At 35.1% G+C, this 23,310-nt stretch overlaps 1 protein-coding gene across 2 annotated transcripts in view; it reads right to left on the bottom strand.

The window, feature by feature from the left end:
• Nucleotides 1-5,638: 5,638 nt before the first annotated feature.
• The window catches only part of spopla (speckle type BTB/POZ protein like a), a 105,950-nt gene continuing 88,278 nt past the window's right edge, over nucleotides 5,639-23,310 (bottom strand). Inside the window, exons 9-13 of one of the 2 annotated variants that reach the window (XM_028806507.2) lie at nucleotides 22,386-22,441; nucleotides 21,857-21,979; nucleotides 18,980-19,122; nucleotides 18,828-18,881; nucleotides 5,639-6,147 (exon numbers count right to left, since the gene is read on the bottom strand). In XM_028806507.2, coding sequence (XP_028662340.1) covers nucleotides 6,003-6,147; nucleotides 18,828-18,881; nucleotides 18,980-19,122; nucleotides 21,857-21,979; nucleotides 22,386-22,441 — 521 coding nt within the window. In that variant the 3' untranslated portion in view covers nucleotides 5,639-6,002. The remainder of the gene's footprint in view (nucleotides 6,148-18,827; nucleotides 18,882-18,979; nucleotides 19,123-21,856; nucleotides 21,980-22,385; nucleotides 22,442-23,310) is intronic. The other variant, XM_028806508.2, reaches the window with a different exon arrangement.

Genomic DNA, 23,310 nt, shown 5'->3' with positions numbered 1-23,310 from the left:
CAGATGAAGTGATGAAGGCTAAAGAAAAGGTGTATGGTGAGTTGTATTAGAGGCTAGACACTAAGGTGGGAGAAAATGACCTGTACCGATTAGCTAGCCAGAGAGACCAAGCTGGGAAAGATGTGCAGTAGTTTGTGTGTTAAAGATGGAAGCATACTGTTGTGGTGTGAAATTCTACATACAAGTTGATAAATATTTTGCATGTCTATTTGTAACTTGGGCAAAGTAATGTAATATTAGTATTTCATTAGTGAGAAGCATGCGTGTTTACCCCCTAGGACTAAGTCAGGATTTTACAACAGGGTTGGGGGAAGTGCCTCAAACAAGTTTGGCAAATATTTCTCTGCTGGAGTCTCTCAGTCACCCTCCACAGGAAAGCCTGAATGTGTAGCTGGCAAGCTTCAGCTCAACATATGGTTTTGGGGCAGGCGTGAAGGTATTCTATGCCCCACTGGTCTGAAGTATGGCTGCTTGGAATTGGCTTGTATCAAAATCCTTCACGTACTATGACACCCTATTGGATTTAGGGGTTGTTTACCTCTCTCTCTTACAAAATGATGAAGGAGCATCTCACACCATGAACTGAAAAGGACAACACAATGAAGAGCACAGCTCGGCAGCCATATTGAGACAGGCATGCCGCCTATTCTGAAGAAAGCTGACCACAAATGATGCCTTAACTAGAGACATTTAAAGTAATAACAAGTCTGTGTGCCACCTGAACCATTTATTAGGTTGTATGGTTGCCACTATTCAAATGTACTTTGCATATTATTATTTTTGAATATTATCAATAATACATTATTTGAAGTGTAACTTAACTGCTTGTCTTTTACTACACATAATTGCCTGAGGTTATAGATGTAGAAGGGAAGGTGGGGAGAAGTTACAGTATATGGTACAATACCTTAAAAACAGTGGCAAGTATGTGAGATTTGAGACATTCTGACAAAATCTACATATTAATAAAACAAAAGGGGAACGTAGAGTAATATATTACTCTACCAAGACAAAACACATGCTCACAAGCAATGACAGTGTTGAGCAGATAGAAAGAGTACTTTGAGAGGCAACTGAATGAAGAGAATTAGAGATAGAGAAGGTTGGATGATGTGGAGATAGTGAATCAGGAGGAAGTAAAGCCAGTTATGAAGAGGATGAAGAATGGAAAGGCTGTTAGTCCAGAGGACAGACCTGTGGAAGCATGGAGGTGTATAAGAGAGATGGCAGTGGCGCTTTTAACCAGATTGTTTAATAGAATCTTGGAAAATGAAAGGATGCCTGAGGAGTGGAGAAGTCTACTGGTACTGATTTTTAAGAATAATGGGGCTGGGTAAAGCTGTAATAACTACAAGGGGATAAAATTCATGAGCCACAGTGTGAAGTTATGGGAAAGAGTAGTGGAAGCTAGGTTAAGAGGGGAGATGGACATATGCTCTAGAGAGGAGAGGAATGAAGGCCAGTAGGAACAAGACAGAATATATGTGTGTGAATATGAGGGAAGTCAGTGGAATCGGGAGGATGCAGGAAGTAGTGCTGGTGAAGGTGGATGAGTTTAAATACTTGGGATCGACAGTACAGAGTAACAGGGATTGTGGAAGAAAGTCAAAAAGAGAGTGCAGGCGGATTGGAATGGGCTGAGAAGAGTGTAAGGAGTAATTTGTGACAGACAGGTATCAGCAAGAGTCAGAGGGAAGGTCAACAGGACGGTAGTGAGACCAGCTGGTATATGGGCAACACGTAGCAGTGACCAAAAAGCAGGAGACAGAGCTGGAGTTTAAGATGCTAAGATTTGAATTGGGTGTGACAAGGATGGATAGCATTAAAAATGAGTACATTAGATGGTCAACTCAGGTTGGACAGTTTGGAAACAAAGTCAGAGTGACAAGATTGCGTTGTTTTGGACATGTGCAGAGGAGAGATGCTGGGTATATTGGGAGAAGGATGTTAAGGGTAGAGCTGCTAAACAAGAGGAAAATAGGAAGGCCTATGAGAAGGTTTATGGATGTGGTGAGAGAGAACATGCAGGTGATGAGTGTAACAGAGCGAAATGCAGAGGACAGGAAGATATGGAAAAAGATGATCCGCTGTGGCAATGCTAAAAGGGAACAGCCGAAAGATGAAGATTAACAGTTAAACATTAACTAGTATGCTGGGCTTACAAGATCAGATATTTATTATTCATAACTCATTTAAAAACCTTTATTTGAAACAGAACATACTACACAAAACAAATGTTCAAATAATCAGACACAGCTATTATCTGATCACAGGCCCAGACATTAATGATACAGTAAAGTAAAAACTGACAGCAATAATTAGAACCAAAAACAACACTTGCAGATTGTACCTTTTATTTTTGTACATTTGCAACCGTATAACTTACCTGAAGAAATGGCATCAGTTTTTTTCAAATGTTACTTTTGTCATTTATTTGAAATCAGAATGTATATGTCCAGCCACTGAGTGAAAATCACAGTGTTTGCATTATATAGTTTAATAAAATAAAACAAGCAGAAACTGAACAGAGTAATGCATATGCTAGAATTTGTAATGTAACAGCTTTTTCAAAGATACTGTAGACTGAATAACTGTTAAAAAAAACTAATTTAAACGCACACATTACATAAAATGTAAACAGAACTAGGACTCAAGTTATGTGCTTACTACAATTAGAGTGCCTGAGGTTGATGAGAAGGTACTTATACAATATGGTAAAGTGAAAACTTATATAGGGTTAATAAATATAGCCGAAACATAACTGATGGAGTGCTGTTTTGTAAAGTACTCAGACTTCACAAAAAAACTTTAAATAGCTTGTTTCTTTACTGCACAGTGGTAGACATTTTTGGTGCATGTATTATGTGAAATTTTGGACAATAAGTTAACATATATTTTTTGCTCTCGTTAAGAAACATAAAAAATCATATTAGGAAATTAAATTAAATGTGCAACCATTTTGCACAACAGTTAGCTATGCTTAAAATATCTGAAAATGGACCATTAAAAACATACATCTCTATAAGTGTGTGTGTACACATACATACACATATATACACATATATATATATATATATACACACATATATATATATATATATATATATATATATATATATATATATATATATATATATATACACATACACTGCATGTCTGAAACCATACACTAAATATGGTTGCAAACAGAGGGAAATAAATGTTACATTACACAGCAAACCAGCCTAGCTGTCAGTATTCATTAGGGTTGGAGAAACGTTCAATATTGATAAAAAAAAAAAAAAAAGTTTAAGTTAGCAATTAACCAGTAATGGTAAAATCAAAAATATCATTACTAGAAGCCTCATCTGGACATGAGAAATAGCAATTAGGAGTCATTAATGCCCAGAAAAACTATCAATAAGGCTAATTCCAAGTATCCCAGCTTATTATGTAAATATATTTATATGCAGTGCAAACCTGCAATCAAAATCTCTCTCGTAGCCCTCTTTAATACTGGAAGTTAGAAGAAAAAAAAAAAACACTTTAAATATACTGTGTACATTGAGACTTCAGTCTAGTACAAAAAAAATTTTCTAGGGCTTTAAGTATCACATACTTGATGATTAGAAATTACATCTAGGTAATAACTGTGCAAATGATAAAAGCATGATGCACCAAGTAACCCAAATAATATTAGGCAAAAGATTTTACATTCCTGTAAACATTGAAGGACCCACTTAAAAGAACATTCCTTAATAAAAAGCAATTAATGCCTTAAATGTATTTTGGTAAAACCTTTGACAAATATATATCTTTTCTGTAATTTAAAAATGCAAAACATTGTAACCAACTTCATTAAAAAAAGTAAATAAATAATTTATACACATTTTTCTGTCCTGTCCTTGAATACACTCTTAAGAAATGATTTTAACAATTCTATAAGCCACCTTTGAACGTAGGGATATGAAATAATCTGTAATGAAACAAACTAAAGCCACTTTACTCATCTTTAACTTCTTGAAAGGCTTTAATTACAAACTTTGTATATACATACAATACATACACACACTTATGTATACATATATATATACATACATATATACATGTATATATATACATATATACATACACATACACACAATTTCTGGAGTTAAACTCCACTCTACAACACAAAACAGTCAAATATGTATGCTTGTTTCTTAATACTACCATCAAAAACAGATGCTCAGCATCCTGTATATCTGAAATAATTCTGGCTCATCTATGGCCAAAATACTCTTGCACCTTTACAAGCCAAAGTATCTGGGCAAAATTATTTTTTAAGGTGCAGATCTTATAAATGTTATACTGAGCTAATTTTACAAAAGGTAGAAATCATTTTCAGACTTAACCTTAAAGAATTAAACGGAACAAGTACATGAATAATGTTTTCACTTTTGCTTTAGCTTATAGGTAAAATAATCCTCACTTATACAGAAACCAAAAGGTGTATCAACATAAGATTAAATGAAATCTGTCATAACAGTAAGATAAGATAATGGTATATTGGCATGGGAAAAAAAACCTGTAAACTAAGTAACAAATTGATGGGGAATAAGTTGTCTGCTATATAAGTAATCAACAGCCTAATAAAGATTCCCATAATGCAGTGCGTACAGCTATAATACATATAACTTGCAAACTTTAACAATATTAAAAAAAAAGAAAATACACCCCCATTTTATTATGGAGTCTGAGCTCTAGGGCAAGATGGTACTTGAATTAAATTTGAGGTCAATTATTTTATTATTTCAATTAAAATAATCATCCTCCCATTATACACAACTTTCTACTTTAAGAATGTTGTGTACATTCAGGTGAAGGCCAAATCCAAAATGTTAGCTGTTCAGTATTTAGGTAGAGGGAATTAAGTGGCACCTTCAACATTGCATTCTTGTGTCTTATAAATTAATGCCAGGTTGACATTTTTAAAATTATAAGTTACACTATCAGCATCACTAGCAACTGAAGAGGTGTGAATTCAGGTCTTTGCTGATGTCTTAAACTAGTATAAGTGAATATTTCTATAATAAAGTTTTAATCTTGATAAATCAATTCATATTACCTCTTTTGGGCATATTTCATTTGTGTAGCTAAAAAAAAATAGGAAACACAACATACCTGTCAAAAAGGGATTATTAAAACAGTTCTTGTCCAATGGGACATCTATTCGTTGAGGGACAAGTTGATGCAATAGATCGTTCTCAAATTACATAATTACAATATGCATTCCAATTGTGGAGAGGGGGAAGATAAATATGGGCTATACAGTAGCAAGACTAGAAAAAAATAAATAAGAGAATCTGAGAAAACAACCACCTGGATAGACAACTATTTAAACAAATGTGTGTAAAAAAGGAAAAAAAAAATCATCATGTACGTAAACTATTCTGTATATTTAAAAACAAATTTCTTATCTGAAAGAACTATAAACCATCTTCACAAAATAGTTAAGATTACTTTTCAATAGCACACTTGGGAGGAGCAGTATCAGGCAACATTTTCTTTCCTTTGATATTTTCAATGTTTTGAAGCTATGAAAATAAAAAGAAATACACTATTACAAGAAAAATTTCATGTTGTGAAAAAATAAAACTATACATCTGACCATTTTAAATTGGGTCCTTATCTTCTTTAATTATTTAAATCTTAAAATAATCCACAGTTATGTTGCAAATAAATCTGGTTTCTACTGCATTATGGGAAAAAATGCTTTCTGGCAAATCTGGCTTGAGCTGAGGCACAAAACAGAAAACACATCAGAAATTCTCTGTATAACGGCAGAAGTTTGAAAAGCCATTTAAAATGACTGAGAAACTGCACATCATTTCTAAATCCGAAAAAAGCCAAATTGATCCATCAGGTGAGAGAGTAAAGTTGAGTATGTGTTCCAATTACAAAGAAGAGCATCATCCTATTATAAGCTGGAAACACCTCCATATGCTTCAGTATTTTTGAAGGTCTTTGATTCTTCTGAACAGTTAGGACTGTTTTAGACGTTTGCGTGGAATGCCAAAAGGTGGACACTGTGCAGATGCAAGTGCTCGGAAGGCCTCTGCTACTAAATGAGGATGGGAGTGAATCATTGATTTCCAACCTGCAGTTTCCATGATGTCTGTTGCATGGCTGCAAATGAAATGGATGGAACATTATGTAACCATAACCATATATATATATATATATATATAAAAAAACCAAAGAATTCTATAATTACACTAGGACAGTACTGTATGATGTAACCAGCAAAAACTATAACGTTAAACTAGAGTAACACAAAAAGGATAACTTATCTAAATTCTAGTGAATTAACTGCACAAAAAAGACTAAATAAACACATAATGGTAAATATTTAATTGAACATAAAAATCTACATGGTCATAAGCCATATGAACAATTCAAATAGCATTTTAACTTCCAACTGATACAGATTTTTACTATAAGCAACAAAGCTACAAATACTGCTTACACACAGAGTTTCTAAGTAATAGATAACTACTAAAATATTATACTTAAAGTGGATATTAGGCAGATATGTAATAATGTGAACTACTGGTGGTGATTTATATCTTTATTATTTAATGAAATTTCAATTAGACAATTTTCTCACAGGTATACTATGTATGAAATTTTAGTAAATTACAGTAGAACCTCTGGTAACGAACATTTCCGAACATGTACAATTTGGGTTACGATCAAAAAATTTGCCAAAATTTTGCATCTGTTCACGACCACACGCTCTGGTGGCGAACAAAAGCGCTGTTTCCCTACACGCGTTCGTATGCGCCAATGATTTCCCATTTTCTTTTGTTTGCGTATACAGGGCTTAATAAAGCAGCTGATGTTGCAAAAGGAGTTACAATGTTAACCAAGCAGAGGCCTCAAGTGTTAGAAGAGGTGGAAAAACTGTTGCTAATGTGGTTGAATAAGAAGCAACTTGCAGGGGATAGCGTAAATGAGGCGATCATATGCGAGAAAGCCAGGAAGATTCATTGCGATTTGCTGAAAAAAAATCCTTCTTCAAGTGGTGAAGGTGAGGAATTTAAATAAAGCCAGTAGAAGATGGTTTGAAAAGTTTTGCAAGAGAAGTGGCATTTCATTTTTTTCCCCTGGGCTCATCTTAATACATAATTCGCATGCCTCCTCACTCACTCACATCCGTCCGAAGCCGAATGCGCAGTCGCCTTCTGTGCAGCTGCCTGAAAAATCTTACTAGACCGACATCCAATCCCAACATCGCGGCAGGCGGCGGATTTATGGCCGCAAAAATTCAAAGAGGAAGGCGACTTCGATTAAAGCTCTAGAGGCCTGAAAGGCGATTTCGACTACAGCGTGAGGCCTAATTACGCATTCTGATTCAATTACGCATTCATTCAATACACCTATATCAGGTTTGTGGTGCTTATACTTCTTAATATTCCATATTGTACTGGAACATTCATCATTCAATATTATACTATAGGCCTGGAAAACTCATCAACTAACAGTACAAGTCTGTACAGTAATGAGTAAAGCGGACTACAATCATTACAAAACAACTTCTTCGTTACTTATCATTTGTTCTTCATACACTGCTGACACAAACTCGTGCCCGTTTCATCTTACGTTGTTGAAACGGGCTCTTTGTCTAGTAACTCATAAAAAAGTGTTTACAGCGGGTGGTTCGTAATGGTGTAGCGCAAACTCTTGCAATGTTAGTTTTCTCTGTTGTTCAAGGTTTTCTCAGTGTTATTCAATGTTTTTCCATTAGTTTATTATTACACTGTGCATTCTATGGTATAATTAACTATTTTTGTGCTTAAAAAAATATATTTACATACAGTTCGTATGCTTTGGAATGGATTAATTGTATTTTCATACAATCTTATGGGGAAATTACATTCGGGTCATGTGCAGAGTTTTGGAACAAATTACGGTCGTGACCAGAGGTACCACTGTATCAAAGAATTCTGAATATCTAAGGAGAAGAGATGGGAAACAAAAATAAAAAATTACACAGTCAAAAATACAGTTAACTGGTATGGAGAACTTGCACATGGGATAAACCAAGAAAAAAATCTTTAGCCTGGAAATTTGTATAAGAGGCTGTTAACTTCAAAACGTGTGTTATGACAAAAATTACAATAATCAAAAATGAATTGATGAAAAACGTGTATATTACACAAATTATGTAAACAATGAACAGTTTCTTTTTTGATCATAATGAACATAACCAGTGAGCAATGGACACACGATTATCAGTTGGTTACATGGTGCCTATTTTTACCAAGTTGTGCAAAAACTAAGTTAACAGTGTTAAATAGTGAATGACACTTCAATAATTGAGCGGTTTGGGGACCACTGTGAAGCAACAGATGCAACACATGCACTGAAGTTCAAAAACAGATGCGACACACAGTTAAAATTGCTGTGCTACTGCCAGCATAGCAAGCAGGAGAGATGGGCTGAGTTGTAAGCAGGAGATGTTGCATCCAATTCAGTCACCCTTGCTCCGACCTAGCAAAAATTTAAAACCTCAAAACCAATGACGTTTCACGATCAAGGCTTGCATAAACACCATTACTACACTATTGTGCATGCAATGCTGAATTCTTGTCATTATCATGGAACAGGAGCACTAACTAATAAATAACCTAAAAATGATGGCACACTGCAAGACACTGAGTGCACCATGATAAAGTCATAAAATGCACTTCACTCAAGTTCGGCTAATTGAGCAGCCTTCCTCTTTGTCAGACCAACTGAAATGCCATCTTGCATCTCCTGGGGGTGAGGGCACCAAAGGTTGTAAATTCCTGCTGTACAGGATAGAAAATGATTCTGGAATTGCTCTACTTTTCTGAAAATGACTTGGGTTTTGGTCAGTAAATTATTAATATGTACATTTTCTGGTTTGGGTTTAATTTGTATTGATCTATTTTAACAAAATAAATTCTCTAAATTTTCTGACATGTTTATTGAAATTTTCAGAATAAAAAAATACCAAACATGGTATTACAAATATACAAAAGTTAGACTAGTTTAAATCATCTCAACTGTATCTTGTAAATAAGACATTCCAACATAATGGATGAATCTTTCTCTAATTTTAACTAAAAACTGTCAAATGTAATCAAAAGTTATAATACAAAAATAATACAAAGTTATAACCTAATCATTAATTAAGGACAACAACCTAATTTTGATCACTTGGTAAATCAATCTTTGCATATCTAAAAACATGCAGGCAAACCAAGGAGAGAAAGCTTTCCCCAAATGAAAAGTTGCTAAGGTTACACTCTCTTACGTTGTATTAATTATAAAGTGACAATATTTTCACATGACTTACACGAATCTATAATAATAAAAGGCAAAGCCCTCACTGACTGACTGACTGACTCACTCACTGACTGACTCATCACTAATTCTCCAACTTCCCGTGTAGGAGGAAGGCTGAAATTTGGCAGGCTCATTCCTTACAGCTTACTTACAAAAGTTAGGCAGGTTTCATTTCGAAATTCTACGCGTAATGGTCATAACTGGAACATATTTTTTGTCCATATACTGTAATGGAGGAGGCGGAGTCACGTATCGCGTCATCACGCCTCCTACGTAATCACGTGAACTAAAAACAAGGAAGACATTTACAGCACGAGTCGCACGCGGGAACGAAGGTAAATGACGTTAATTTTTGACTGTCTTTTAATACTGTGTAAGCATACATATTAACACATGTGCAATTTAACGTGTGCATTTAGGGGGTGATTTCTCAGGCTTAAAAGCTCGCCTTTTACTAAAAAGTTAAATGCAAAACTATTTTCAAATTGCAAAACTATCTTCAATCAGTTTATTGAAACGCTCCCGTTAAGGATTGCAATAACATATTCGCGAGATAAAAGAACGAAGTGGGGGGAAATGGAGGAACAGCCGCAAACAGCGAAGAGCAAAAAATTAATTAAACAATTGAGAACGGAGCGAGTTAAGCATACAAGCATGTTCATAAGGGAAACAAAGCACGGTGTAAAACGTAAGTTTAAATTAAGTTTATACAAACGCTCCCGCTGCGGATTGCAATAACATATTCGCGAGATAAAAGTTTCATGAGAAGACACGAGGTATAAACGAACCACACGCCGTGGCGCAACGTTAGGGGCAACAGTTTCAACCATTCTATGATCTGCTTCTCGCAACTGAAAGACGGCACATGGCGGATGTTAGCCGACTTGCTGACCGCAACGTTAGGGGCTTCAACTATGGCGCTGACGCCACATCTCAGTGCCAACACTTTGCAGACTGTACTTAAAAGACACGCCCTCCTCACTGGACAGTTAAAAACACCAATCAAACTAACGATGACATCAAGTATTACCCAATCAAAAGTAGGAAAGGAGGCATCTTCATAAAATGCGTGTGGGATGATTTGCATGAGACGCTGCTTTAAAAAAAAAATTATAAAAAAAATACGGGATAAATCCCGTCCAGTATTGATTCAAAACAGGACGCGCAATTTCATTCTCAAACGCGCCACGATTCCGTATTTTAAAGGACGGGTGGCAACCCTACAGTGCCAGGTAACCACCCATACAATCAGATTGTGATTCAGACTAGGAATGCAATGAATGTAATTACACCGATCTACATACAAGGCGAAAGTCTTGCAACATTCAAAGATGATGGTTTGGGATAATTACTACTTATTAAGTACACCATGGAACATAAAAGAGCTTATGAAGCCTTGAACCGAAAAAAGCAAGATCTCACAGATCGTAAAAAAAAAAAAAGGAGGTAATGTCGTTTTACTCGCTGTAGATTTTAGTCAAACATTACCAGTTATTCCACGAGGGAGACCAGCAGATGAACTCAACGCGTGTTTAAAATCCATGCTTCTCCCACGGTCGGTTATATGTCGCGTGTTCTCGGGTAGGTACACCAAAAAATGTATACATTTAAGCATGTAATGGGCAAAGAAAAAATGAGGTATACCCGAAGGCACTACAGTAGTACTCAATGTAACTTTACTTCTTAAATGTTAATGTTTTACTGTTTAATAATTTATACGCTTCTTATATGTTGTTCAAATTCTTTTATCAAAATACCAGTGACAGCGCAATGCACGATAACATGGAGTGAATACACCATACGCATCTGCCCACGGCCGCCCTGGTGTGCGCAGATAGGAGTTGATTCTAAAATAAAATAAACATAAAAAGAGTAATACAATCATCACCCATAAAGCGGATAGCAGACGTGACGTATTATATGTGTACCACATTTCAAGTCAATAGGTGAAACGGTTTGCAAGCTACAGGTGATTTAAAATCCTGGACAGACCAACGAAAAGCCACGGTAGCAAATTATAGAAGAAGATTTTACTGTTTAATAATTTATATTTATATGAAATGTGCTTCTTATATATTACTTCATATTCTCATATGATAATGATGTTAATGTTGTTTATATTGATTTCTATGTTATTGTAAGTGCATCTATGTGTGTATATGTATGTATGTATGTGTATATATATATATATAAAATATATATATAAAAAATATATGTGTATATGTATATATAATATATCTGTATATGTGTGTGTATATGTGTATATGTATATATATATATGACGGCAACACTCATAACAATGACAACACAATTACATTGACAATCATGTTACGTTATTTTTAAAATGTTTCCTTTACTTTTTCAGAACCTCTTTAACACACTACTTCTCCGCTGCGAAGCGCGGGTATTTTGCTATATATAATATATGTGTATATGTATGTATGTATATATATATATATATATATATATATATATATATGACAGCAACACTCATAACAATGACATCACAATTACATTGACAATCATGTTACGTTATTTTTAAAATGTTTCCTTTACTTTTTCATAACCTCTTTAACACACTACTTCTCCGCTGCGAAGCACGGGTATTTTGCTAGTTAAATTAATAAAGCAGCAACTTGAATTTGAAAGGATTTCATTTAGTTAGGAATTATTTCACAGCACATCACATGTGCATTTATTTCCATGAAAATGATTGCATATCAACAAGCAGTAATATAGTTTCATTTCATTACAGGATTTCTATTGAATTTATGGCTAATTACTATTACTATTAAATTTACTTACTATGCTGCACTAAGGTATATCTTATTAAAATTACATGCATGAAAAAAGCTAACATATGTATCCTATAACAAAATGTGAGTACAGTGGAACCTCGGATCATGACCGTAATTCATTCCAAAACTCTGGTCGCAACCCGATTTGGTCGTGACCTGAAGTAATTTCCCCCATAGGTATGTAAATACAATGAATCCGTTTCGGACTGTATGAGCTGCATGTAAATATATTTTTTTAAAGATTTTTAAGCACAAAAATAGTTAATTATACCACAGAATGCACAGTGTAATAGTAAACTAAATGTAAAAACAGAATAACACTGAGAAAACCTTGAACAGAGAAAACTAACATTTCAAGAGTTCACGCTTTATGAAGCACTCTCTGTAAACACTTTTTTTTTTAAATGAGTTTTAAGCACAGGGGAAAAAATTAACATTTGAAAAGTCCGTAATTTATACAAAAACTAACCATAAACAACCAAGAAAACTAACCTTGCATGAGTCGAGTTCTGGCATGAAGGAAGTGAGGAGGAACTGGGTGGAGAGGAGATTACAGTTTTGAGGTAAAGTCTGTGACTATGCGGGTTCGCTGCATGCTCCCATCTCGGTTCCGGGAGTCCTTAAATCCATCACCATTGGTAATGTTACCGATGAGCACAACAGTGAGGCACTACATGGAGCAATCGGATAGTGCAAAAAGTGCCAAGTGCTTTTATTAAAATCAACAAAACAACAATCAAAAACAAAGTCCAAATTAAATAAAGTGCAGTGATTTCAGAATCCTTCAATAAATAAATGATCCCATTAAAACAGAAGTGAAGTGGAGGTTAAAATCCAATAGAAAAAAATTCTTCATTAAACAATGCTCGAAGCAGACTCTTCAAAAACAAGCCCGGTGCATTGTTTAACTGCCTTCTCGGCCTTACGTGGCCAGCCATCCTCCTTCTGGGCACACCAGCTCCTTGATCGCTCAGTTGGAGCGACTGCTTCCTTCTGCCCCACCGAGTGTCGGCCAAAAAACCCCTGCTTGGGCTCACTGTCCAGCTGCCTGCCTGTGAGCACGCACTCACTCGCTCGCTCCAATAGAAAAAAGTCTTCATTAAATATAACGAGGTTAAAACAAGAGACAAGCAGTCTCTTTAAAAACAAGGCCGGTGCATTCTTTGCTGTAGCAATCAACCACCACGCCCCCTCGCTAAGCTGCAAGTGCGGCAATTATTTATTTAAAACTGGCCTCTTGACATGAGCTGTGGACCCGCTATACCACAAAGTCCCTCTGCGCGATGCACATCTGACCGAGAACAATGTAGTGTACAGGGAGAGACTAAACACATGCATACATCACCGGCACGTACGAACCGGAAGGGAAACAAAATAAGAGCACAAAGAGTTCACAGCGAATGCAAAGGGAGAGACTGAACACGTGCGGAAATCATCGGCGCGTACGATCCGGAAGGAAACTGGCTTGTTCATCACCCGAGTGTGTGGTCATGAACAGATGCAAAAGTTTGGCGAGCTTTTTGGTCGTAACCCAATCTGTACGTGGTCCGAGACGTTCGTCACCCGAGGTTCCACTGTAGTTTCAGTTGTATGCATGGCTTACAAGCCTTAAGAAAAAAAACAGGTTAAAGGACTAATTTTGAACTTTCTATTTTGTACCATCATTCTTGTCTACTTGAGTAGAGATGCACAATGATTGCACTTTTAATTAGATTTTCTAACATTATGCGGACTGGGATGGGCATTCTGGTTGCACATTTACATTAAATATTTTTCCTTCTCTCAGGGAAGGTGGGTTGGGAGTGAGGACTTTAAAGTATAAACAAATACTTTTCCCATTTGAAGCTAAATTATTTTTATTACAAGGTGTTGCTTGATTTCCTTATTTTTCTAGATGTAGAAGGAAGAAGCAGAACTTTTCTAAAAGGAGCACATTTTTAATGACAAACTATAATCTAAGGTCTTTTACAGATACTATTCTGTCTCTGTACTAAAGTACGCTAGGTTAAAAGCAAACTGTACCTTGTTTAAATATGCTTTTGTATTCAGACAAGAACTGCTTTAATATTTTGATATTAATTTATGTAAAAAGTGTTAAAGACTCTGAGGCACACAAGTCTAGAATCTTAGTAATGTTGCTTTACTAGAGATAAGAACCAGTGTAAATTAAACACAAATACCATGGGGTTTGTGTTTATCACTACAACCACATGCGCGCGCACACACACACACACACACACACACACACGTTCTGGGTGCAAGGTTGTGTGGCACATTTAGCTATATATAGCCATATTGAAACAGGAAAGTGTTTTGAGCTCTGAAAGGCAAAAGTCACAGGTTTTAGAGTCCAGACAAATGGGGCAGAACCACATCTGAGTATAACTATATAAGAGTCTTCCACCATAGTCATGACCGAAATACTTATGCAGTTCTGAGAAGCTTAAAACACTGACCAGGAACACAAGAATAGCATCATCTGATAGACTGAACATCTAGTACTATCAGGTTGTATGGTGTGAGCGGCTACATCTTACTTTGTGTTCACATTTGTATATTAGATTGCTTAATATTGTTATTTTGAGCACTGTAATCCTAAATTGATTTAAGTGCCTGTTTCCTTAGCTTATATTTCTATTTACTCTACTAACAGGGAACTAAGTGCATTAGTCAGACCAGGGGTGAACGGGACTCTTCAATTGGATTGAAACAAAATTAAATAAAGTATGGACTGTATATGTCAAATGTCAGAAAAGAGAATTAGATATTATACTGTAGTACACAATAAAAAAATCTACACCTTTTAGGGAAGGTATGTAATTTGAAGAGGTGTCATCAAAAGCCTTTCCAAGTTAAAATACTAGAGAAGCAGAATTTCTAAAATTGAAAGCTAATGTTGTAATGTTGATGTATCAAACTAACTTGCTCATCAGCAGATGCATTAGATAAACAGCCATCAAAAGCCTTACGCTGAGTATATGGCACAATATGTAGCCATGGTCTGCATATACAGTATGGTGTTGAAAAGACTCTTACTGGTGTTTCTAGTTCAGTCATATTTGTCACACAGAGAACTGCAATAATATATTATTAAAAGCATATTTTGGTTGTACTAGGCTATTCATGTTTAAAAATAACATTTGTGATGTTCTATATACTTTATTACAGGTTTAACAAAATAAGTTTAATGAATATTAAATTATAGGGCATCTCAGTATAAATGCCTCTTTAGCACCAAGTAATACTTTATATGAAAGTATACAATGCGACTGTTACTAAGAAGCATTACACAAGGTCGAGGTGCTTAATTTCACATATTGTAATCTCAAAGGGGGTAGAAGGAAGGCCTAAAAATTAGGGTCACATGTATTATCTAAATCCTTAGTGCATGGTAAGAGAAATCCCGTAATTAGATGCCAGTACAACTACACCACTATGCACAGACCTCCATCAATCATTTAAACTTGTAACAACTATCTTGTTTAAAGTGTTTTTCTCTATAATTTTGAGAAAAAAAATAACCAGCACAAAAGGGAAGCAACCATTGTAAAATAAAAACTGTTCTGGAACACAAAATTACCAAATCAAAGTATTTATTATAGGTTTTATTTTACCATTTATAGTACCTTCTCAACTTACTACTTTAAAGACAGCTACGAACAGACTACAGCCAACAAAATGCATCCTGAAATACTGCAATTAAAGCTGGGCAATATGAACTTAAACTGATATTGTTTTCTAAACACCTTAAACACTGAAAATCAGCAGGTTTTACACAATAGCATGATGAAATATTCACAAAGGAAACTTATTTTCCACATAAAATTTAAAATTTTCATGTAACATCTCAAACAACGTTTTGTAAAACCACTTTTGTTTAATGTCTCTTCTACTTACAGTATTTTTGAGATTCCACTGTATGTACTGGGTTCAAGACCTTGCCTGCCTTGCTAGTTATCAGTGTCTGCTGGTCAGTAAACACTGTGCGCTCTCTCTCTTTCCATCTGAATGTTTTATTTAACGAAAGAGAAGCTCTTGATTCACTACTGTGCAAATCACAGATCATCATACATATACATGTGTATACTGTACATACATTTTTTTTTTTATAATTTACATGTTTTTACAATGATTTACATTGTACATACATTTTTTATGATTTACATGATTTGGAATACTCCCACCAAATTATGTACTTAAATGTATAAGCACATACATGCGTTTTGTATTACTCATGTGGATATTTACTACATAATCATTACCAGTATAGTAAGTGTATCTGCAGCCGAGCAGCCAATACTGTATGTTAAGTGTTCTATAAAAACTTCTTAGATCCAGATTTCTTTGCAAGAAACACAGGTACTTTACATGCCACTTGAAATTACGAGTAGGCCAGTGATATTTCAGTAGACACAGAGCCTTTTAGCTTTAACTACCTGAAAGTTTACTTTCACTTTCAATCACAATGATAATTTCCCTAATAAAATTTGCATTACAAAAATTACAATATATTTGTATTTCAATCATTAATTTTTTATTATCCCATTGCTAACAAAGTTATATGGTTGTGTATTTGACTTCCTCCAGAAACCTAAACAGATTCAAAGATCACCAGGACAACATATTTATAAATATTAATGCAAAATGAATGCACTATATGTTAAATATCCATTATTATCACTGTATTAGTGGTGGGTTACCCGAAATGTAGTGGTTTGATAGTCCTCCAAGAAAGACTCAGGTGAGAGATTCACATAACAGATCACAGAACCCATTTTCTAGATTACGCAACACAATTTTTATGGAACCTTAAATAGCAGGAACATATTTTATCAGGGAAGCAGGAGGACATATTGCAGATGTTGCACATGCCTAGATGGCCCCTTCATAGGAAGTAACAAGTTTTATTTTTAAATGTTGTGCTGCTTAAACTGTGATCCTGGGATGACCCTTTGCATAACCCTACCTGTTCTAAATGCTTCCTTTTCTGATCCTTGTTTAATTTTTTTTTCCCACGCTCATCACCACCAGGAAACAAGGGTGATGGTGATGTAAACATGCTTGAAAACAGTGTTGGTAACCTTGCAGATTATATGTAACATTCACAACAAGTTGTGGAAAATCAAATAAAAGTGCAGATTTTATTAAATATAGGATATGACACTATTTATTTCAAGGCACAAAACACGTAGTCCTCTAAATCAAATGCAATAAGAATTCCTGTTGGATTGCTAAAATCGTCAGTATTTATCGTATGATTGCCTACTAAAATTATTCATTGCAACAGATTTCACTAGATGTTTGCAGAAAATCGTTGTGCTATTATTAATATAAGCTCTTTACGGAATTTAACTGAGACTGGATGAAAAGGTATCCAACAGGGGATCTGGTTTATCTTAGTAACATGCGCTGATCTGTGTGAGCTGGCTTTTTAATTTGACACAGCATGGCTCAAGACACTCAACATCCACAGCTTCTTTGAAAGACAGCTTCTGAAGCCAGCAATTCTCTTTCTTCTTCTTTCTCCTGCACATATCTTGTAAGTCATTTGTGATGCTATCACTGTAACCAGGCTTGGGAACAGAACGATGAGGTTTGTCTTTATGGGAGGCAACAATGCTGCAGCTATACCATAATGTACTTCTCATAGTTTTTGGGGAAGTGACTTATCACCTTTCAAGTCATAGATGAAAAAGAAAGTTAAGAATTAAGCAATAAAAAGCTGAGATATTTAAATGTTTCCGTACTGTCTGTCAGTTTTCACTCATTATATCCCAACTGGAATCATGACTAGTAACAATACAACTACAGAAAATAGGAACTGGCATGAATAAAAGATGAACTAGCAAGAAACATTAAATGCTAAAACAGCCTATCACACAGGTGTCAAAATGACTTCATAATTGTGAATTAGATCAGATTTTACTAAAGGACTGCTTTATCATCTGTAAGCCCTACATCAAAATAAAATATTTGCTCATCTTAATATTTACATGATGTATTTTACAGAAAGGACTAGCCCAGACACCCCAGGACTAATAAACACATCAAATTTAGACTATACACCGCCAAAATAATTTGTGTCTTACCTTCTTTTCAGCATGGAAATAACCATTAGCTATTCTTTTTGTTTGCATATGCAACTGATGCCACCCTTCACATACTCCATATTGTGTTTGTATTGGGAGGATGTGAAGTGCCATTAGGTAGGATTTTATTTAAGCGAAGCAGTGATTTCTTTGTTTCTTTTTATTAACAACAAAAGTGAAACAGCTTTTCCTGGAAGTTTTTTTTTATTTCTTTTTAGTGCTTAAGTATTAAACCTCTTACAGGTCATCACTTTAATGTTTGTTAAGGTTTGGAATGTTTCTCTGTGCCTATCATGAGGGTTGTGACATAAGCACAAGTACCACATTGCCAGGCAACTCACAGCTTCCACTGCCGTACGATGACTGTATCCATTAATAAATATAAAACTAAAACAAAAATGAACAATTAAAAAAAATAAAAAGGGGCTAGACTGATGTTCACCACATTACATTTTGAAATGCCTTCCTGTGAAACTTTTTCCACAACTCTACTCTAACATTTTTTTTACTGTTTTTTCTATTTACCTCTATTTCAAACCTACATTTCACCTCTATTCCTTGGAAAACAATATAGAATATCAAATTCTACCCATTCTTTCCTTACTTGCTATTCCAGTTTTTTCCATCTTTACAGCCAAGTTGCCGAAGGACGCTGCACCTATGATGAAAGGTAAGAAAAAAAAAACAAAAACAAAAACATAGGTTGCAATTTTTATATCAACTTATACATATGATTACAGAAAAAAATAAACATACCTGTTTATAAAGTCTATTGCTTGTGCTTTTAGTTGTTCGGCACTATGAAGGTCTGCTAGAATTAGTATATCTGCAACATTTTCTACAGAAAGGCTGCTACACAGGGCTTCTTCACACATAACTTTTAAACGTTCCAAAGCATACTGTGGAAATAAGGAGAGGAATAAATTATTAAATTTTTCTTCCAAAAATTGTAAACATTTTCAATCACTTCTAATCTTTCTTTCCAAAAGACACACTATGAAGAAATTCTACACAGTACAACCTGTGTACAAATTAGATACGCTTATTCTGTTCTAACAAAAGTTCTGGGTATAAAAATCACAAAATACTCCTCTACCTGAACAAAGGCAAAATAAAAAAGTGTGGAAAAAGGATGAACTGAAGATGACTTTCATCTGTTATGCACAGCTAAGATGGTGTCATGAATTCTCACAAGCATGAGTGCCTTTAGAACGGGTTCACAGCTCTTTGTTGATGGTGTAATTAGTGATGTAAAATAAAACAACTCAAGGCTCATAACCTTGTTGCATACATAGATGGTTGTGGGTCAATTATATTAATATATTATACTACCAACAAAATAAGCCTATGCAATACACATGCTTTTATAGAAATTTCCTTTTCTTCTACCATTTTACCCTAACGACATTTAGGCCATTTCCATAATGCTACTTAAGCTAGCCAGACAATTTTGAAATTATGCGATCTGTTAAAATATCATATTTTAATTGTTGGAACAATATTAACTATCTATAAACTGAATACCTGTAATTATAGATCTGGAAAGAACTCATAAATAAACCGACAAAGTAAAATATTTGGAAGAACACTTTATAAGAATGACCAAGGAGTCACAATGGAAATCTTAATTTCTATATCCACTGCACATAAGCTATTAATTAAGCTAAAAGGATATTAGATTACATAGCTTAATCTATGAAACACAAATCAAAGATGGTGATCCTTAAGATATATAACACACTAATGTTTTAATTATGAATTTTTGGTCTACAGTAATCCCTCGCTATATTGCGCTTCGACTTTCGCGGCTTCACTCTATCGCGGATTTTATATGTAAGCATATTTAAATATATATCGCAGATTTTTTGCTGGTTCGCAGATTTCTGCGGACAATGGGTCTTTTAATTTCTGGTACATGCTTCCTCAGTTGGTTTGCCCAGTTGATTTCATACAAGGGACGCTATTGGCAGATGGCTGAGAAGCTACCCAACCAGAGCGCGTATTACCTATTAAATAAAACTCCTCAAATATATTGTGAGCACGGGGGCTGTTCGCACCCCTAGAAGATACGGCCGCTCCTCAAAAAACACTGAAAGATTACCTTCACATTGCTCTCTTCCTTGCTGGGCTTAAATGTGGCTGCTTTGTCAAGCGATATGCTTCCTGCATGGTGCTTTGCATACTTAAAAGATCAAACAGCATGTATTGATTTTTGATTGTTTGCCTTTCTCTCTCTCTCTCTCTCCCTCTCTTGCTCTGACATTCTCTGCTCCTGACGGAGGGGGTGTGAGCAGGGGGGCTGTTCGCACCCCTAGACGATACGGACGCTCACCTAAAAATGCTGAAAGATTATCTTCACTTTGCACCCTTTCTTGCAGCTGGTTTGTCAAGGGATATGCTTCCCTCACGGTGCTTCGCATACTTAAAAGCTCGAACAGCACGTATTGATTTTTAATTGTTTGTTTTTCTCTGTCTCTCTCACTCTCTCTGACATTCTCTGCTCCTGACAGAGGGGGTGTGAGCAGGGGGGCTGTTCGCACCACTAGACGATACGGACGCTCCTCTAAAAAAATGCTGAAAGACTACCTTTACATTGCTCCCTTCCTAGCAGCTGCGTTGTCCGGCGGTGCTTCGCATACTTAAAAGCCCAAACAGCCCTATTGATTTCTGATTGTTTGCTTTTATCTCTCTCTCTCTCTGACATTCTCTGCTCCTGACGCGCACTTTTTTGAAGAGGAAGATATGTTTGCATTCTTTTAATTGTGAGATGGAACTGTTATCTCTGTCTTGTTATGGAGCACAGTTTAAACTTTTGAAAAAGAGACAAATGTTTGTTTGCAGTGTTTGAATAAAGTTCCTGTCTCTCTACAACCTCCTGTGTTTCTGTGCAAATCTGTGACCCAAGCATGACAATATAAAAATAACCATATAAACATATGGTTTCCACTTCGCGGGTTTTCACCTTTCGTGGGGGGGTACTGGAACGCAACCCCCGCGATCGAGGAGGGATTACTGTATATTGTTTTATTGTAAATCTTTTATGTGATATAGAATGCAGTTTGAAAATAAGAACCTTTTAAACTTTAACCAAAAAAAATCAATTATCTGTTAACATAAACTAAGTAATAAAAGTTACATACACGTTTTATTTGCTGAAAATTTTTAAAAAAAAGATACCCCATGACCAACAGAGCACCTTCACAATGAAAAATAGTGCACGAGTGAAAGGACTGCAGACAAGTAGTGTTAAAATGTAAAGTGACTCATGAATAGTGACTATTTTGGCTATTTTGCCACTAACTGCCATGACCTTGGGAGGGGGTGTGTGAAATCAGATGGTTGTATGAACAACCAGAATTAAGACCCTAAGCAAGGCTGCTGGAATTTCTTTCTGAAGGAAGTCAAAGTTCTAGGAAGCTCTCAGAGCAGTATTTTGACATTAAAATGGTTTAGGTATCTTGTTACGCACATCTCACTAGAGGAGTGTTAGGGCAGGCCTATGACAGGCTGGAGAGAATTTCTTTCAGTTGTACTGGAAACTGCTGAGAAAAGGGGAATGTCTAGACTAATTTCTGTTAATGTCATTTAAAACACAAAACAGTTGCATAATTACTTTGATTTTACTTTACTTACTTTGTCTGCTGCTGCTAAAAGGTTATCGGCCATTTTTTCTAGATTTGGTGCATTTCCTGTGTATATAAATCTCATCATCTCCTTAAAAACTTCAGGATCAACATCATTTATTTCAACTCGGTTCTGCAATTAACAGAAACAAATTCTTACCGTTCTCATAATTTATACATATTTTATATTTAAAGAATTCACTCATTTTTAAATAATCATCTTAAAGAGAAGACCTTTACATAAATGAAACAAATACCAAACAGTAAGGTTTTATTTAAAAAAAATAGAAATATTTGTTTAAAAACTGATCGTAATTAAAACAGAGTTGCAAGAAATAATAAGAGCTATTATTTAAATGTTACTGGAATAGTTTTATAAAAATGATATGTTATGCATGAAAAAATATGTTGATTAAAACACAAGACTTAGGAATAGTGACAAAATGGCATTTGTGCTACTAACTGCACTGATCTTGAGGCAGATCCAACACATTTTTCTAAAATGACTGTGGCAAAAAAGAGTACAAAGAGTAGCTTACATTTTTACTTTCTTCCATTTCATGTTCAAACATTGCATTAAAAACAGGTGATCGTGCTGTAGAAGAGAAAAAATAAACTCGGTTTTAAATACTTCAAAAATTACACATAAATGATGATAAACTGCATTGCATTGGGTTACACAATAGTCTAAAAACTTTTAAAATAAGATTAGTGCAAAGAGAAACTCACTTCACAGTCCCTTTGATTGTTTCACAGCAGTCTACTATCACAAAGATTTTTACTTAGGTACCCAATGTGGTATGCAACGGTTAATCAAATTTAGAAACTGACTTTATGAGAAGTTTAAAGCTTACTAGAGATCTGCAGCCTACTGTTTTTACCATAAGACTAGGGGAGTGCAAGGGACAGTGGTATGTACAAAAATGTGTACCACAAAATATTTAAAAATGATCACTGGATTCAATGTTAATACGTTCTATTGTGATATTTCTTTTCATAAGGACCATTTTAATCAACTAATTACAATAATACATTTGGTTATATAGTACTCTTGAACGAACAACAGGAAAAAGGCAGAAAAATTATCAAATAAACAACACTGTATACAAAATAGTACCAGCATATAACAAACAAAGATACATACAAGAAACACAAAGCTTTGAAGTAGAATAACAGACAATAAGCGAGAGTAAAACGCAGATATATATCTGGACAGAGATGTAAATTGAAAGAAGTGTCAGAATGTCAGGGGAAATTATATTCCTTCCTTGAAGATATAGAGAATTGAAAACATGCATGGATCAAAAGTGTAAAATAATGTGTTTTGTTGCCTTATAACTTTATGTAAAAATAAGGTTTTCTCCCACTTTTAAAAACTCTGGTGTACTGTTTCTTTTGGAAGAGAAAAATGTGTTTATTTTGCTTAATAGTAATCAAGGGCTATTTTATTATCAATATCATCAG

The sequence above is a fragment of the Erpetoichthys calabaricus genome, chromosome 8, assembly GCF_900747795.2.
Source record: "Erpetoichthys calabaricus chromosome 8, fErpCal1.3, whole genome shotgun sequence".
In the NCBI taxonomy this organism is placed as follows: domain Eukaryota; kingdom Metazoa; phylum Chordata; class Cladistia; order Polypteriformes; family Polypteridae; genus Erpetoichthys; species Erpetoichthys calabaricus.
This window is presented reverse-complemented; position numbering and strand designations above follow the sequence as displayed.